General features: G+C 45.0%; 1 protein-coding gene across 1 annotated transcript; it reads right to left on the bottom strand.

The window, feature by feature from the left end:
• Window positions 1–907: 907 nt before the first annotated feature.
• On the bottom strand, window positions 908–12,417 carry LOC109873680 (ankyrin repeat domain-containing protein 34A-like). The gene is made up of 3 exons (XM_031809626.1): window positions 11,981–12,417; window positions 7,918–10,482; window positions 908–2,923 (listed from the first exon to the last, which is right to left on the bottom strand). The coding sequence occupies exon 3, from the start codon at window positions 2,844–2,846 to the stop codon at window positions 1,122–1,124; it is 1,725 nt and encodes a 574-aa protein (XP_031665486.1). The 5' UTR covers window positions 2,847–2,923; window positions 7,918–10,482; window positions 11,981–12,417; the 3' UTR covers window positions 908–1,121.
• Window positions 12,418–18,984: the final 6,567 nt, after the last annotated feature.

Raw genomic sequence — 18,984 nt, 5'->3', positions numbered from 1 at the left:
CTTTACTCAGTACTTTGCTGAAGCACCTTTGTCAGCAATTACAGCCTCAAGTCTTCTTGGGTATGACGCTACAAGCTTAGCACACCTGTATTTGGGGAGTTTCTCCCATTCTCTGCAGATCCTATCAAGCTCTGTCAGGTAGGATGGGGAGCATCGCTGCACAGGTATTTTCAGGTCTCCAGAGATGTTCGATTGGAGAGAGTTTGTGCTCTGGCTGGGCCACTGAAGGACATTCATAGACTCCTGCGTTGTCTTGGCTGTGTGCTTAGGGTCATTGTCCTGTTGGAAGGTGAACCTTCGCCCCAGTCTGAGTGCTCTGGAGCAGGTTCTCTCTCTGTACTTCACTCCGTTTATCTTTCCCTCGATCCTAACTAGTCTCCCAGTCCCTGCCGCTGAAAAACATCCCCACAGCATGATGCTGCAACCACCATGCTTCACCGTAGGAATGGTATTGGCCAGGTGATGAATGGTGCCTGGTTTCCTCCAGACGTGACGCTTGGCATTCAGGCCAAAGAGTTTAATCTTGGTTTCATCAGACCAGAGACTCTTGTTTCTCATCGTCTGAGAGTACTTTAGGTGCCTTTTGGCAAACTCCAAGCGGGCTGTGGTGTGCATTTTGCTGGGGAGTGGCTTCGTTTGGCCAGTCGACCATAAAGGCTTGATTGGTGGAGTGCTGCAGAGATAGTTGTCCTTCTGGAAGGTTCTCCCATCTCCAGAGAGGAACTCTGGAGCTCTGTCAGAGTGACCATCGGGTTCTTGGTGACCTTGGTTTTTGCTCTGACATCCACTGTCAACAAAATAACGTTTTTTATTTTTAATAAATGTGCAAACATTTCTGAAAACCTGTTTTTGCTTTGTCAGCGTGGTTTAAAAAAAAATTGTGTGTAGATTGATGGGAGACAAATGTAATTTAATAATTTTAGAATAAGGCTGTAACGTAACAAAATGTGAAAAATATAAAAGGATCTGAATATTTTCCGAATGCACTGTAGGTGTTTTTCAATGCCTTTAAGTTAGCAGATATAGGCTCCACTCATGTGTCCCCAGGATCAATATTGAGAAACTGGTTTATCAGACACTGCTGGATCTCAGTGGCCAAACATCCCATCAAAGTCTCCCAGCTACTTGATCTGCTCTGTCTGTATGGAGTGTCTCCTCAGCAGCATCCTCCTGGTCCTCAGGTCTCTGGGGAGGCCGGAGGGAGCTGAGGGGAGGAGGGGCCTCAGGCCTGCTACCTCCCGGCAGACAGCCCTACTGCTGGGACTGCTGCCCAGGACACAGGGGCTGGGGTTGGCGACTCCAACGATGTGAGGGATGGGGGTGTGGTGGTGAGAGTTCAGGGGCGGCAGGCAACCTGGGCGGGTCTGGGAGATGTGGCCCAGGAGGAGGGCCCCTGAGCCCTGACGCTCCAGCCCAGAGAGGGCTCTCTTGGTCAGGTTTGGGGCCACCAGTGATTCCCTGGAGGTCAGAAGGGTGGAGGAGCGGGAAGTGGCCTGTCTCCTGCTATCCAGCGGGGTTCGGCCCTCCTCGGGGAAGCCCCCGGTAGGCACAGCCAGCTGGGGGTCAGAGTTGTAGTGGTCGGCACCCAGGTGGCGTCTCTGGATGATGCTGCGCAGGCTGGACATAGGAAGGGGGAGGGGGCAGCCGCGGAGTTTGGTACCAGTGGAGAAAGATGGGTAAGGGGGACCTTGGCCTGTCCCGATGCTGTATGAGTGGAGGTTTGGGTTGGAGGCAGAGTGTGGCGAAGAGAGGCCGGCAAAGGACAACTTACGCACCAACAGCCCCTCTTCCTCCTCCCTCTGATCCCTTTCCCCTACCTCTTCCTCATTCAACCTCCCCTCAGACTTGCTAAAGCTAATAACATTAGAAGTGTTGTTATCCAGGTCAGTACTGCAGTTGTACCAGATAGGGGCGCTGTTGTCGTAGTTGTTCCAGCCCAACCTGCTGGTCATGAGGGAGAGTTCCTCCTCTGGGCTGATGTCTGGGAGGTCATCTGAGGACGAGGGAGCAGCGTCAGGTTGCAGGGCCAGTAGAGTGGCAGGAATCCTCAGCCAGGGCTCTGAGTTCAGCCTCTGGAGGGGCTGCATCAGCCTTTCCACCCTGCTCTGCTCCAGAACGGGAGCATGTGACTGGGGGTCAGGCTGGGAGCTGACTGTCTCACACCCAGAACACTGGTCTTCCTTAAAGTTAAAGACTTGGTGAGGAGGATGAGAGGAGGAGGAGGTGCACTGAGGGGAGGTGAGGAGCTGGATCTCAGAGGGTGAGGCGCAAGGAGGAGCAGCCGTCAGGTGCAGCCCTCCCCCCTGGTCAAGGGGGGTGAGAGGGGGCACGTTGAGGTACTGTTTGGTCCTGGACGTCCCACAGGGGAGTGTGTTGGTGGTAATGATGATCACTTCCTTCCCTCGGGCCTTGCAGGTGTCCAGCAGTACCTTCAGAGCCTCCTTGTCGCCGGCCGTGACCGAGTGGACCAGCGCTGAGCTCCCAGAATGGTCCTCCAGGCCCGGGTCCGCTCCACTGGCCAGGAGCAGGGACACCACCCCGGCCCCAGCCTTCTCCAGGCAGGCATGCATCAGGGCTGAGCGGCCCGCCTTGTCCTGGATGTTGGGGTCGGCTCCGCTCTCCAGCAGGTACTGGACCATGCGGGTGCGGCTGGCGCTCTGCCTGTCGGCGTGCCGCGTCTTACAGGCCACCATCAGGGCCGTCTGGCCACGCCCGTCGCTCTCATTGATGTAGGCTCCACCCTCCAAAAGGAGACGTGTAAGGCGCAGGCGGCAGAGGAACACGGCCTGGAGGAGGGGGTTTCCCGGCTCGGGAGGGTCCCCTATCACACCTTCCTCCCCCTCCATGATCTCTCGCTCTCTGGCTTGGGGAGTCAACCTGCACAGGTAGGTCTGGATCTCAGACACTCAGACAGAGCAGTGGTCTGTGGAGATGAGAGAGAAGGAATGGTCTGTTTGGTTTCATTAGAGTTTACATCACCAACCCTTGGTTCTGGGTGCAACAGCCATGATTCAACTGATTTAGGTCTTTCGGTTGATTGGTCATTAAGGGAGGTGGGAGAAAAGGGAAGAAGACAGGCATCAGATCATGTAAACATCAACAGCCATGATTCAACTGATTTAGGTCTTTCGGTTGATTGGTCATTAAGTGAGGTGGGAGAAAAGGGAAGAAGACAGACATCAGATCATGTAAACATCAACAGCGCTGGAAAACATACTTACCAAACAAAACAGTAGACAGTGTTATGAGTGCAACATGTAAATCGGTGGTCTCCCACTGGGCAAAAACTGGCTGAATCAACATTGTTTCCACGTCATCTCAACAAACTAATGAAACGGGATGACGTTGAAGCGACGTTGAAAACCGTTTGGATTTGTCAAAAGTCATCGTCTTTTTTTTTTACCCAACTTTTAACTTAAATACAATGACATTTTTTGTTGATCTCAAATTGAATTCACATTAGTTGACAACTCAACCAAAACGAATGAAAACTAGATGAAATTACATCTGTGCCCATGGGGCTGCTTGTCTGGTTATGTATCCAAATCATTCAAGTCTTTAACCACAATCCAAAACCTCCTAACCTGTATTAGCTGCTCATGTCAGAACAGTTTACTGTTTAAAATCCCAGATAGATAAGATGCGGAGGCCTTGGGCTAATTGTCTTCCAACCTGGACAGAAAGGATCCTTTGAAGCGGCAGCTTCTTTTCATGGGGAGCCTATTCAGCTCTGCGCCCGTCCTCTCCAGCCTCAGCCAGAGGCAGCTGGTTTCTATAGGCCATTGTGCTACTCGTCCTTGCCTTTTCTGAGGGTCTGAAGGATGGCAGTGAGACATGTTTTTAGAGGGAGAAAACTGTGCACTGTGGGAGAACCTTCATTTGAACTGAAAATAAATAAGTAGATGATTCTGTTTGTTTTTTTAAGTAAAAAAAAAAACCAATTAAGTTCGGCAAGAATGAGAGATTGATGAGGGGATAGATCTGGATAATTTAGTTATGGTTTTATGATATTGACATTCCAAAATATGTGGGTGTCTGTGTGTGTCTCTTGTCATTACTTCTCTCTCGCTCTCTCTGGCCATGAGTCTGTGCAGGCCATAGAGAAGTGGTAATCACTATTTCCTATGCAGAATGGATGACAAGCAGCATGGAGGAGACTCAGGCACAGTGTCGTGTGTGGGCGTCAGGAGAGGAGAGGAGGGGAAGGCACCTTTGTCTCATTTCTGGGCACACAGAGATGTGATTCACACAGTGTACAAAACATTAGGAACAACTGCTCTTTCCGTTTCCGTATAGATGAAGGGGAGGAGACAGACTTGAGACATGGATTGTTTATGTGTGCCATTCAGAGGGTGAATGGGCAAGACAAAATATTTAAATGCCTTTGAACGGGGTATGGTAGGTGCCAGGCGCAAGGTCTGAGTGTGTGAAGACCTGCAACACTACTGGGGTTTTCAAGCTTAACAGTTTCCTGTGTGTATCAAGAATGGTCCATCACCCAAAGGACATCCAGCCAACTTGCCAACTGTGGGAAGCATTGGAGTCAACGTGGGCCAGCATCCCTGTGGAACGCTTTCTGCACCTTGTAGTCCGTGTACCAACAAATTTAGGCTGTTCTGAGGACAAAAAGGGGTGCCCTCACCCCTTTTAGGATGCTGTTCCTCATGTTTTTGACACTCTGTGGCTGCGGAAAGTATTCAAACCCCTTGACTTTTTCCACATTTTGTTTTGTTACAGCCTTATTCTAAAATTGAGGAAATATTTTTTTCCTCAACGATCTATACACAATACCCCTAATGACAAAGCGGAAAAAAAACAGGTTTAGGAATTGGTACCCTTCCCCAGAAATACAGAAACAGAAATACCTTATTTACAGACATTTTCAGACCCTTTGCTATTGGGTATCGAAATTGAGCTCCAGTGATTCCTGATTCCATTGATCATCCTGGTGATGTTTCTATAACTTGGAGTCCACCTGTGGTAAATTTAATTGATTGGAAAGGCACACACCTGTCTATATAAGGTCCCACAATTGACAGTGCATATCAGAGCAAAAACCAAGCCATGAGGTCGAATTGTCCGTAGAGCTCCGAGACAGGATAGTGTCGAGGCACAGATCTGGGGAAGGGTGCCAAAAAATGTCTGCAGCATTGAAGGTCAAGAAGAATTTTGGAACCACCAAGGCTCTTCCTAGAGCTGGCCGCCCGGCCAAACTGAGTAATCGGAGGAGAAGGTTTGAACTCTTTGGCCAGAATGCCAAGCATCATGTCTGCAGGAAAATTGGCACCATCCCTAAGGTGAAGCATGGTGGTGGCAGCATCATTCTGTGGGGATGTTTTTCAGCGGCAGGAACTGGGAGACTAGTCAGGATCAAGGGAAAGATGAACGGAGTAAAGTACAGAAAGATCCTTGATGAAAATCTGCTCCAGACTGCTCAGGACCTCAGACTGGGTTGAAGGTTCACCTTCCAACAGGACAACGACCCTAAACACACAGCCAAGACAACGCAGGAGTGGTTTTGGGAAATTTACTGAATGTCCTTGAGTGGCCCAGCCAGAGCCCGGACTTGAACCTGATTGGCACACATGATCCCCAAATACAGGTGTGCCAAACTTGTAGCGTCATACCCTTTAAATCAAACTTTGTCACTTTGTATTATACAGGTCCTGGGTGGCAGGAAGCTTGGCCCCAGTGATGTACTGGGCAGTACGCACTACCCTCAGTTGCCATACCAGGCGGTGATGCTCTCGATGGTACAGCTGTAGAACTTTAAGGATCTGGGGACCCATGCCAAATCTTTTCAGTGTCCTGAGGGGAAAAGGTTGTGTCGTCCCCTCTTCACGACGTTCTTGGTGTGTTTGGACCATGATAGTTTGTTGGTGATGTGGACACCAAGGAACTTGAAACTCTCGACCCGCTCCACTACAGATCCCCGTCGATGTTAATGGGGGCCTTTTCGGTCCGCCTTTTCCTGTAGTCCACGATCAGCTCCTTTGTCTTGCTCACATTGAGGGAGAGGTTGTTGTTCTGGCACCACACTGACAGTTCTCTGACCTCCTCCCTATAGGTCTCATTGTTGTCGGCGATCAGGCCTTGATGCCGTAATCGCTGCCAAAGGAGCTTCAACAAAGTACTGAGTAAAGAGTCTGAATAGTTATGTAAATGTGATATTTCATTTTTTTGATTTTTATAAATTAGCAACAATTTCTAAAAAGCTGTTTCTGATTTGTCAGTTAGGGTATTGTGTGTAGATTGTAATTGAATCAGTTTTAGAATAAGGCTGTAACGTAACAAAATGTGGAAAAAGTCAAGGGGTCTGAATACTTTCCGAAGGCACTGTATGCAAAGCTATCCAGCAGAACTGATGTCTCATGGCCTAGAGCAACATTCAACCAAAACAAACATATTTAACTTCCCCTGTCTTATTATGTAATGCTTCCTCCTGAAAACGGTGAATTCATTTCTGTCATTATATTCTTGAACATTAAACAGGGAAAACACAAAAAAAAGTCAAATGATCATTTTACAAAGATGTAAAGGCTATTGTCACTATTTTCCAAAGGCAAGTTGAAGTCGTTGCCGAAATATATGCAGTTAAGTATTGACATAATGAAGTTTTATTTCTCCTCTGAGATGTGATGGTGACTTTCATCGGTTGTTCTTGTTATTAGCAAATAGTGTGTGTGGGTGTTCAAATCAGACACAGCGTTGTTTTACCGCATTGTCCGGCGCACTATGTTCTTACTGGAGTTGAATAGCAACCTGTTTCATTAGAACATGCTGTTCAGCACACTGTATGTGTTTTTATAACATGCGATTAGCAGTGCTCCGGTTTCCATGGAGTTATGCAGCTACGTGACTGTTCTGGGGACTCCTTGGCCTGCAGGGTTGGGGTCAGTTTGAATTGAAGGCAGTCAATTCAGGAAGTGATTTTTATTAAATATTCTAAAATGTCGAGACTTTTGAAATATATTTCTTCTACTCCTCAGTAGTCATTGAAAATAGATGCTGTTTTTCATTTAGTTTGAACGGTTATTTAAGTTGACTTCCAAAATTGGACTTTGCCTTCAATTCAAACTGACCCCAGCCCTGTTGGCCTGTGTGTGTGTGTGTGTGTGTGTGTCTTCCACTCATCCGTGTGTGTGTGTGTCTTCCACTCATCCGTGTGTGTGTGTGTGTGTGTGTGTGTGTGTGTGTGTGTGAGAGAGTGTGTGTGAGTGTCTTCCACTCATCCGTGTGTGTGTGTGTGTGTGTGTGTGTGTGTGTGTGTGTGTGTGTGTGTGTGTGTGACTACCTGCCCTGTCAGCAGAGTAATGTCACGCTCCACCCCTCCGTAGGGGATTCAGTGGGAAGATCCACTCCAGAGTGAAGAGGCCAGCTCTAATGTTAGAAGAACGCACCAAACAGTTTGTGTGTGTACGTGTGTGTGTGTGTGTGGTAAAGAGGGCCCTAGAGCCCACTCATGCTGTTCTCCCTAACCAAACTCAAAAGGCATAGCATTCAGAGCCACTGAGAGAATCGCTCACTAGCCTGGTTGCTAGTCTTTTCTGCTATAGCCTACTGCTTTGTAGTTGTCATGATTGGCGCAACACAACAATTCAATTGGCAACAACATGCAGATGAGCACCCAGGGTTTCACTACATTCTCCACCAGTGGATGGTGGTCACTACCATACAGCGGTAGTTGTTTTACACGTTATGCAGTTTACAGCTGTAAATATATACATGTAATTGTACCGTGGTTATCCAAGGACAAAACGAGATGTAAAACACAAGGGCAACTCAATCGGAAGCTTTGCTGGATATTTTCATCTCAAGTCGTCATCGAGATTCTAATTATTGTGTGTGACTCAAAAACAATTGCCTGAATTATTTGGAACAGTAACATTGTGCTCGTGACACGTTATTGTTACTTACCAGTCTACCGGCAGCAGGCAGCAGCGCTCCTTGACACTTCGTAAACACTGTAGAAATCTTGCAGGAACTATCCAGTTTGTGAGAGGAGGACAGTGCTGTGTGTATGACTGTGTACCTGGAAACGTGTGAGAAGATAGTTAGGAGGATGTGTGTGTGTGCCTCTTTCTTTCTCTGTGCGAGTGTGTGTAAGTGATTGAGTGAGTGATTGAGTGAGTGTGTGTGTGAGAGAGAGAGTAACAGCTGTGACGTTAGTCAGGTCTGGGAAGCAATCAATCGCTTGCCTGCGAGCTGCTCAGGAGAACAGAGAGAAGGGGAGAGAGAGGGTGAAAGAGAGAGAGAGAGAGATTGATGTGATGAGGCAAGGGAGGAGATGAGAAATAGCGGAAGAATGACAAAAAGAAGGGGGGGGGGATAATAATTGTGGCATCTACGTACCAGCTGTAGATAAACGACGGTCAATTCAGACTCATATAAAATGTATTCTGTCCACGCTCTATTGCCACCATTACAGCGTTGTCCCGGCTTGTCCTTTTGGGGGTCTGCATTTAAACAGCTGCACTCACCAGGAGAGAGACCTACAGAGGGGCACTTCACTTCTGCCCTGTCTATCTCATTAAACGTGTCTGTTATGGATGGATGTCAGTGGAGGCTGCTGAGGGGAGGGCGGCTCATAGTAGTGGACGGAGCGGCGCAGATGGAATGGCACCAAACACCTGGAAAAAATGGAAACCATGTGTTTGGTGTCCTGTATCTGATACCATTTCACCGATGCCGCTCCAGCCATTACCACGAACCCGTCCTCCCCAATTAAGATGCCACCAACCTCCTGTGATTGACATACTGTCACCTGAGAGAGCATCATCATGTTTTTTTTTATTGAAAGCAGAACGGCCAAACTACTCTTTCTATTTACAGCCCTAGAATTAAGCAGGGCCCTTGGAGAGGTGAAATGGCAGTAGAGGGGTGAAATATACAGGCTAAAAGACATTTGTTTGTGCATTTCATCAATGTTTCCATGACAACAGTCTGCAAGGAGATTGTGTTCGCAGGTTGTGTTCACTGATATTTGACTTCTACCACTCGAGCCCGTAGTGTGTGTGTTTGCTCATGCATGTGTAGGTTACCTTTGGTAATAGATCCTCAAGGTTTCCTGGACACGTGTGGGTAGGTCATCGTGAATAATTAGGGGTTTTCAAGGAGATCTCATGACAATATCAAGCAAGGCTTCACTGGCATAGTGCTATATGGATGAACAGACAGACAGGCAGGCAGTGCTCTGTGCTGTGCATGACTAAGATCAGTCCTTTGTTGGCCCCATGGTTATGATGCAGAGGAAACTGTTCCTCCGTGGCTATGATGCAGAGGAAACTGTTCCTCCGTGGCTATGATGCAGAGGAAACTGTTCCTCCGTGGCTATGATGCAGAGGAAACTGTTCCTCCGTGGCTATGATGCAGAGGAAACTGTTCCTCCGTGGCTATGATGCAGAGGAAACTGTTCCTCCGTGGCTATGATGCAGAGGAAACTGTTCCTCCGTGGCTATGATGCAGAGGAAACTGTTCCTCCGTGGCTATGATGCAGAGGAAACTGTTCCTCCGTGGCTATGATGCAGAGGAAACTGTTCCTCCGTGGCTATGATGCAGAGGAAACTGTTCCTCCGTGGCTATGATGCAGAGGAAACTGTTCCTCCGTGGCTATGATGCAGAGGAAACTGTTCCTCCGTGGCTATGATGCAGAGGAAACTGTTCCTCCGTGGCTATGATGCAGAGGAAACTGTTCCTCTGTGGCTATGATGCAGAGGAAACTGTTCCTCCGTGGCTATGATGCAGAGGAAACTGTTCCTCTGTGGCTATGATGCAGAGGAAACTGTTCCTCCACCGCTGAAAGACCCTGACAGGCACAACACCTTCTTTTCACTAACTCTGAAAAGACAGCCAGCCAGCCACATAAAGCCACATGTAAATCACACATGAATGAGTAATCTGTATTATTAACAATAGCGAGTCCGAATGAAAAATCACCCACCTGGCTGCGTCAGCAGATAAAGTGGAATTAGCATATTTTGGGGCTTTGGTTGATAAAATCTGATTTAATCACAGCAGTATTAGAACAATAATCAAACCACACAAATTCGGCCAAATAGAGAGATTTAATTAGAGGCCAAATAGATGCTACACTAAAAAGTAATAATTCTGGGATTGGGGTAGATTTCATGACACACACACACAGGAGTTTGCGGTACATAGCTGTGTACATCACAGGAGGCTGCAGAGGGGTGGACAGCTCATAATAATGGCTGAAATGAAGTGAATGGAATAGTATCAACCACATGGAAACCCTGTGTTTGATGAGTTGGATGATCATTCCATGTATTCCATTACGATGAGCCCGTTCTCCTCAATTAAGGTGCCATCAACCTCCTGGTGTGTGTGTGTGTGTGTGTGTGTCACACCCACTTCTTCACTGGGCTCTCCCTGTAGGAGAAGCTTGAGTAGGTCTGGTCGTTGGAGGACTTGGCATTGGAGGAGTGGTTATAGTACCCTCCGGTAAGAAGCCTCACACTTCTTCTGGATATGACAGAGAGAAAGAGAAAGATAGATTGATTTGAATAACCTAAACAGACCTTAGGTCAGTGTTTGTCAGGGGAAACGTCATCTTCCGTAGCACACAAAACTGGACAATAGTGCCACCTGGTGGCAATATGGGGTCCTACAGCAAATATCTCCCAATTTATCTTCTGATTCATTGATTGTTCATTGTGAAAACTTTTCTTGCGTCACATAAGTACAAAATGATGTGTTGTAAAATAAACAAATACTGATTAAAACTGGGCATTTTGGGTCACAGCCTTGGATGTTATGGGGCTATTTTACTTATACTAGTCCTGGGGCCCTTGTTAAGGTTAACTGCATTTTAAAAACTGTGGTCCGAGCCCTGAATGCTGATTAGCTGACAGCCGTATGCCATGAGTATGACAAAACATTTTTACTGCTCTAATTACGTTGGTCACTAGTTTATAACAGCAATAAGGCACCTCGGGGGTTAGTGGTAACTGGCCAGTATACCACAGCTAAGGGCTGTTCTTATGTACAACACAACGCGGTGTGCCTGGATACAGCCCTTGGCCATATATTGCTTAAATTAACTTTACCCAGTACCAGGATATTTTTGCCAAAAACCAGGTTGCCTCTGCCAGGAAGCTGAAACTGAGCCACAAGTGGATTTTCCAGCAAGACAATAACCCAGAGCACACATTAAATACACAAAGAAAGGGCTAATTGGCCACAAAATCTAATTTTGCAATGGCCACCTCAGTCTCCGGATTTGAAACCCATTGAAAACCAGTGGTTTGAATTGAAGTGGGCAGTCCATAAGTGCAGACGAAGGATATCAAGGACCTGGAAGGATTCTGTATGGAGGAATGTTCTGAGATCCCTCCCTCTGCATTCTCCAACACATAAGACATTTTAGAAAAATAAAAAATAATCCTCGTGAAGTATTGAAAACAGTGGTGTCAAAACATTTTGACAATACACTTTGAGAATTTTTTAAAAATGAATTGTTAATTGTTAATTCCCACGGCTATGTATTTTGGACGGACGTGTGCAGGTAGCCTACAGGGGACTTTTGAAGGAACCTAATCGGATTTAAAGATTGTGACCGGTTGGGTTTATGTCATATATAAAAAGCTAATACTTTTTCAAAGTTAACTGACAAATATTTAGGCTATATTGAAATGTTAGACTCTAGGTGCGTGAGGAATAGCCACTCGTTTTAGAGAGGAGGCAGAGCATGTGTTACTAAGCTTTCCTGAATAACTGGGCCTGCTGGGAGCCCTATACGGCCACATGATATAGAATTACCTGGGAGAATGATGAGCCACAACAGACAGTGCATCTCAGTATCAGAAGTTAAAATACAGCCAGACTTGCATGCCTTTCTAGAGCGTATAAACTACCGAGGGTCTAGACCCACAACTCAAATGGAATGAAACGTTCAATTTAAATAACCTTTTCACTGAAGTCATGACTATTTTCACGAGTCAAGAGATATAGGATTAAAAACCTTGAGTGTCTCCTTTGATCCTAGGTCCTGGCAGTGTTGCGCAGACTCATGACAACGGAGCTTTGTTACTGAGGAGTGGCTTCCGTCTGGTCACTCTACCATAAAGGCCTGATTGGTGGAGCGCTGCAGAGATGGTTGTCCTTCTGGAAGGTTGCCCATCTTCACAGACTAACTCTGGAGCTCTGTCAGAGTGACCATCGGGTTCTTGGTCATCTCCCTGAGGCCCTTCTCCCACGATTGCTCAGTTTGGCAGGGCAGCCAAAGAGTCTTCTTGGTTCCAAACTTAAATTTAAGAATGATGGAGGCCTCTGTGTTCTTGGGGACCTTCAATGCTGTAGAAATGTTTTGGTACCCTTCCCCAGAGCTGTGCCTCGATACAATCCTGTCTCAAAGTGCTACGGACAATTCCTTCAACCTCATTGCTTGGTTTTTGCTCTGACATGCACTGTCAACTGTGGGACCTTATATAGACAGGTGTGTGCCTTTCCAAATCATGTCCAATCATTTGAATTTACCACAGGTGGATTCCAATCAAGTTGTAGAAACATCTCAAGGATGATCAATGGAAACAGGATGCACCTGAGCTCAATGTCGAGTTTCATAGCAAAGGGTCTGAATAATTATGTAAATAAGGTACTTCTGTTTTCGCTTTGTCATTATGATGCATTGTGTGTAGATTGATGAGGGGAAAAATGATTTAATCCATTTTAGAATAAGGCTGTGTAATGTAACAAAATGTGGAAAAAGTGAAGAGGTATGAACACTTTCCGAACTTCCACTGCTGAGAACAGCTTCCCTCTATGATGGCAGGGGTATCCAACCATCCTCCTGGTGAAAGACAATACAATCATAACACACAAAGACAGAGATATGCAACATCATGGAGACAGAAATAAACGATGACTATACCCTTACATAAGTGGAGAGAAAGATTAAAAGAGAAATTGAAGAAGTTGTCCCTGAGTTAGGAATCTTATCTATACAGATTAACAAAGAGCAGTACTAACAGCATCCAATAGCCTAATAGTGTAAATGCCACTGCATTTCTCTACGGCTGGCCATGCCTTCCTCCTGGCTACTCCAACCTCGGCCAACAGCTTCCCCCCGCAGCTACTCGCCCAAGCCTCCCCAGCTTCTCCTTCACCCAAATCCAGATAGCAGATGTTCTGAAAGAGCTGCAAAACCTGGACCCGTACAAATCAGCTGGGCTTGACAATCTGGACCCTCTATTTCTAAAACTATCTGCCACCATTGTTGCAACCCCTATTACCAGCCTGTTAAACTTCTCTTTCGTATTGTCAGACAGAGTTCAGTGTGTCAAATCGGAGGGCCTGTTGTTGGGACCTCTGGCAGTCTCTATGGGGGTACCACAGGGTTCAATTCTCGGGCCGACTCTTTTCTGTATATATCAATGATGTCGCTCTTGCTGCGGGTGAGTCTCTGATCCACCTCTACGCAGACGACACCATTTTGTTTACTTCTGTCCCTTCTTTGGACACTGTGCTAGCTAACCTCCAAATGAGCATCAATGCCATACAACACTCCTTCTGTGGCCTCCAACTGCTCTTAAACGCTAGTAAAAACAAATGCATGCTTTTCAACCGTTCGCTGCCCGCACCCGCCCGCCCGACTAGCATCACCACCCTGGACGGTTCCGACCTAGAATATGTGGACAACTATAAATACCTAGGTGTCTGGCTAGACTGTAAACTCTCCTTCCAGACTCATCAAACATCTCCAATCCAAAATCAAATCTAGAATGGGCTTTCTATTTTGCAACAAAGCCTCACGCCGCCAAACTTACCCTCGTAAAACTGACTATCCTACCGATCCTCAACTTCGGCGATGTCATCTACAAAATAGCTTCCAATACTCTACTCAGCAAACTGGATGCAGTCTATCACAGTGCCACCCGTTTTGTTACCAAATCACCTCATACTACCCACCACTGCGACCTGTATGCTCTAGTCGGCTGGCCCTCGCTACATATTCGTCACCAGACCCACTGGCTCCAGGTCATCTATAAGTCTATGCTAGGTAAAGCTCCGCCTTATCTCAGTTCACTGGTCACGATAACAACACCCACCCGTAGCACACGTTCCAGCAGGAAAATCTCACTGATCATCCCCAAAGCCAACATCTCATTTGGCTGCCTTTCCTTCCAGTTCTCTGCTGCCAGTGACTGGAATCGCTGAAGCTGTAGACTTATATTTCCTTCACCAACTTTAAACATCAGCTATCTGAGCAGCTAACCAATCGCTGCAGCTGTACATTGTCCATCTGTAAATATCCCACACAATCTACCTACCTCATCCCCATTTTTATTTACTTTTCTGCTCTTTTGCACCAGTATCTCTACTTGCACATCATAATCTACTCATTTATCACTCCAGTGTTAATCTGCTAAATTGTAATTGTTCGCTACTATGGCCTATTTATTGCCGACCTCCTCATGCCTTTTGCACACACTGTATTTTTTTTTCACTATACTTTTTTCCCCTAATGTGTCATTGACTTGTTTATTGTGTTATTGGCTTGTTTATTGTTTATTCCATGTGTAACTCTGTGTTGTTGTCTGTGTCACACTGCTATGCTTTATCTTGGCCAGGTCGCAGTTGTAAATGAGAACTTGCCTACCTGGTTAAATAAAGGTGTTCTCAACTAGCCTACCTGGTTAAATAAAGGTGAAATACAAACATTTTAAAAAGAAGCTAAGTTGGAATCACAAGTAGTATTGAGTCATGTGTTGGACTGCCAGGTGCAATCAGATGCTTTCAGTTACTTATGCTTCTTTGCCCAAACACAGTTGTAGACAAAAAAATTTTTCTTGTAGCCTGTAGACCTAAGAGTTCAACTGTATTTAAACAGACACTATTTAGTTTTTACATGGTGATACAGTCATGACTTTATGGTTTGTTTAAACAAATCAATAACATCTATTTGCAAAGATAAAGTATTGATTGGTTGTAGGCGGATTGTCCTCGTACAACTATCAAGACCTGTGCGTAATTTCACCTGTTCACTGCATGTGCTTATTGGAGGGCTGAGTATAACAAGGTGGTTAAGTGAGCCACATGTACCGGAAGTGTAATCTTGCCTGAGACCTAAAGACTCCTGTTCGCCCCCCCAAGAGAATGCCTAGGCTTTAGCTCAGTGGGCTAACATGGTCTCAGTGCGCACAAGCGAGCCGGATTAGATACCCATTAACAAGGCCACATCTGATAATGTTAGTAGTTAGGCCTATTGAATCGAAAGGAGATGAGAAGCGACGTTAATAATGTTTACATGCTTAGCGGCCTGTAGTGTTCACAGAGAACATTCTGTGTTTGTTTGTGCAGAGTTTCCCAGCATCCCAGGCACGCTCCTGGGCGCGGTGAAGAACAGAGAGATGGCTGTGCATGCGGACATCCACCTCTAGACCCCGAACCAAAAGCACCGAGCCCACCAGAATTGCATGATGCCCCTACGCATGAGCACGACGCAATGGAAACAGACTCTTTTGATAATGATCCATTCTCCGGGCCAGGCACCTACCATTTCCCAGAGGGAATGGAAGCTGAAGAGTGGAACATAATGTAAATAAACATTAATAGAAAGGTTAAGATCGTAAAGATGCAGTTCTGCAAGTGTCGATAAAGATTTGTTTAGCTTTTTCTATTTGAGATTTTAATCCATTCTGGAGAGAAAAAAAAGAAACATTTCACAGGTGCAAAAGCTTAGTAAATTTAATTAATCTAATCCTGTCTCATCTGTAAGGCTGTCCAAGCCTGCCCAGGGGGGTTGAATTCAAAGTGAAATCGCCACAGCCGACATCATTGAACACCCATCTACTTGTCTTTTAGTTCCTGTGAGTAACCTCTCATTATGGGTGATAAGGTGGTGTCGAAGTCACCTGACAAGTTATTTCCCTAATCATTTCACTTGTCGCTGGGCATGTCGAAACAAGGCAAGTGACCTGGCCGTTTTGTCCCGGCCTGGGTGTTAACTTGGTTGTGGGATTGTGTGTTTGTGTCATGTGGGAGATGATTCAACAATGGGAGTTGAATTGTAAAAATTGGTTACTTATTGAAAGCCAAAGTGTTCCTGGGATTCCAGCCCTCGTATCGGTGTGTGACGTTTTTGAGTTGTCTTTGCAGAGTAAGTGTCCTTGTCTTGTCCTCGTGTTACATGGACTTCAAGATTGTGGTTCTTGAGAAGCAGTTGAACTTGTTGGGTTCCGTAGGGGACTATGCACGCACCAAGTAAGAGCTTTGTCTGAGATAACAGTGCAGCAATGGGAATTAGTTAACATATTAACAATTGCAATCCAATAAGAATCCAGCCATATTAGCCCTGCTATACAGTAGATGGCGTTATAATGCATGATAAATCTGGAATGTATCTTAACAAACAGTTGGAAAACTCAAAGAATGACTTGGTCAGTCAAGAATCTCTGTCATTCTATATCATGTTATGAATATGTGTAATACGTGGGTTTTGATGTCATTTTCCCAAACGTTTCCCATAGAAAATTGTAAAAATCCACTTGTGTTAAAAATCCATGCTATTTAAATGTTAATTGCTTTCGGTTTTAAGTTTAAGCACTATTTTACAATACTTAATGTGTAAATGTATCCTAATGACGGGATAAAGTAAAATGGACCTTTGCGTTTGTCGTCTTTCATTTGCATCATGCCATGGGAATGAGCTGAAACTGAATTCACCTGGATTCAGACATGAAGGATGATTCGGAGCATATTTTGTTTCAGACACGTTGTGCAACACAGATCACAGGCCGACTTCAATGCAGAAATCTATGGGGAGTTGTCGACAAACCTTTTCAAGCTCACTGTTTGCTACTGTTTGTTTCATCCACTTCATTAAAGGTTACTCTTTGGGAGTAGCTAATAGTTACTAATCTAGCTTGTCCTGGTTTACCCAGCTCCTGTGCCATGTTTGGGTGGGTGTGTACAGCACCTTCAGAATGTATTCATACCCCTTGCCTTATTCAATCTACAGACAACACCCCATAATGACAAATTGAAAACATGTTTTTAGACATTTTTGCAACAAACAAAAAAAAGCTATTTATTTGAAAATGAAATACAGAAATATAATTTAAATAAGTATTCACACTCCTGAGCCAATACATGTTAGAATCCCCTTTGGTAGTGAATACACCTATGAGTGTTTCTGGGTAAGTCTGCAAGAGCTTTGCACACCTGGATTGTACAACATTATTCTTTGAAAATTCGTCAAGCTCTGTCAAGTTGTTTGTTGATCATTGCTGGACAGCCATTTTTAAGTCTTGCCATAGATTTTCAAGACGATTTATGTCAAAACTGTAACTAGGCCACTCAGGAACATTCAATGTCATCTTGGTAAGCAACTCCAGTGTATATTTGGCCTTGTGTTTTAGGCTATTGTCTTGCAGAAAGGTGAATTTGTCTCCCAGTGTCTGTTGGAAAGCAGACTGAACCAGGTTTTCCTATAGGATTTTGCCTGTGCTTAGCTCTATTCCATTTATTTCTATCCTTATAAAACTCCCTAGTCCTTGCCGATGACAAGCATACCCATAACATGAAGCAGCCACCACTATGCTTGAAAATATGAAGTGGTACTCAGTGATGTGTTTTGTTGGATTTGCCCCAAAGTTAACACTTGTATTCAGGACATAAAGTTAATTTCTTTGCCATGTTTTTTACAGTTTTACTTCAGGGCCTTATTGCAAACAGGATGCATGCTTTGGAATAGGCTTCCTTCCTTCTTTTCATTCTGTTATTTAGGTTAGTATTGTGGAGTAACTACAATGTTGATCCATCCTCTGCTTTCTCCTGTTAGGTTCTTATTTTCAGAGTAGATCACTCACGGACACTAGAGAAGCTTAACCAAGTTGAATTCTTCCCAAATGGTCGATTCAGCAGTATTTCAGACACAGACATGGCTTTCCCCGTAGTAGTATTCATACCCCACTTTGGGTGGAGTTTCCTCCTTATCTCTAAACATTGCATCATTATTGCTGAACAGGGAGCTAAGTGACATGAGCCTTCAACGATTTCTCCCCTTATCAGTACTGCCACATGCAATGGTGTTCCCTGCACTCCGCCCCTCCCAAGCTTCTTTATGGCACCCCTCATGTCTCTTTTGGAACTAATGTTCCTATACTTCTCAGTATAACAATGTTCAAAGTTTCACCCAAAATCCAACACTCCTATCACAGGCATTAAATGCTAACTCTTTTTAAAGTCGCCATTGTCCTCATGGTGAAATCCCTGAGTGGTTTCCTTCCTCTCTGGCAACTGAGTTAGGAAGGATGCTTACCTTTGTAGTGACTGGGTGTATTGATACAACATACAATGTGCACTTAATAACAACACCATGCCGCATTTACCCATCTACCAATAGGTGCCCTTCTTTGTGAGGCATTGGAAAACCGCCCTGGTCTTTGTGGTTGAATCTGTATGAAATTCACTGCTCGACTTACGGACCTAACAGATAATTGTATGTGTGGGGTACAGAGATGATGTAGTCCTAATTTTTTAAATGTTGAACACTATTATTGCACACAGTGTGTCCATGCAACTTATTATGTGACTTATTAAGCACATTTTTACTCCTGAACTTAAGGCTTGCCATTATGAAGGCATTGAATACTTGACACAAGACATTTCAGCTTTTCATGTTTAACAAATTTGTAAAAAAAAATTGTAAAAAAATTTACATGATATGTGTAGGTCAGTGACACAATCTCAATTAAATAGATTTTAAATTCAAGCTGTAACACAATAAAATGTGGGAAGTCAAGTTGTGTGAACACTATCTTAAGGTACTGTAAATACTGTCATTGTCACCTTGCCACTCTCCATGAAACTGCTCAAACATGCCACGCAGTCAGCTCTGTCACTGAGCTAACAACTTATAATTAAGTGCGACAATAGCTCTGCTTTCACAATAGCATCTTTTTTTGTGTGACCATTCTCCATTTGGTTACATAATGGGTGAATAGTATAATGATCTTGTTGGGG

This window comes from Oncorhynchus kisutch, linkage group LG29, assembly GCF_002021735.2.
Source record: "Oncorhynchus kisutch isolate 150728-3 linkage group LG29, Okis_V2, whole genome shotgun sequence".
In the NCBI taxonomy this organism is placed as follows: domain Eukaryota; kingdom Metazoa; phylum Chordata; class Actinopteri; order Salmoniformes; family Salmonidae; genus Oncorhynchus; species Oncorhynchus kisutch.
This window is presented reverse-complemented; position numbering and strand designations above follow the sequence as displayed.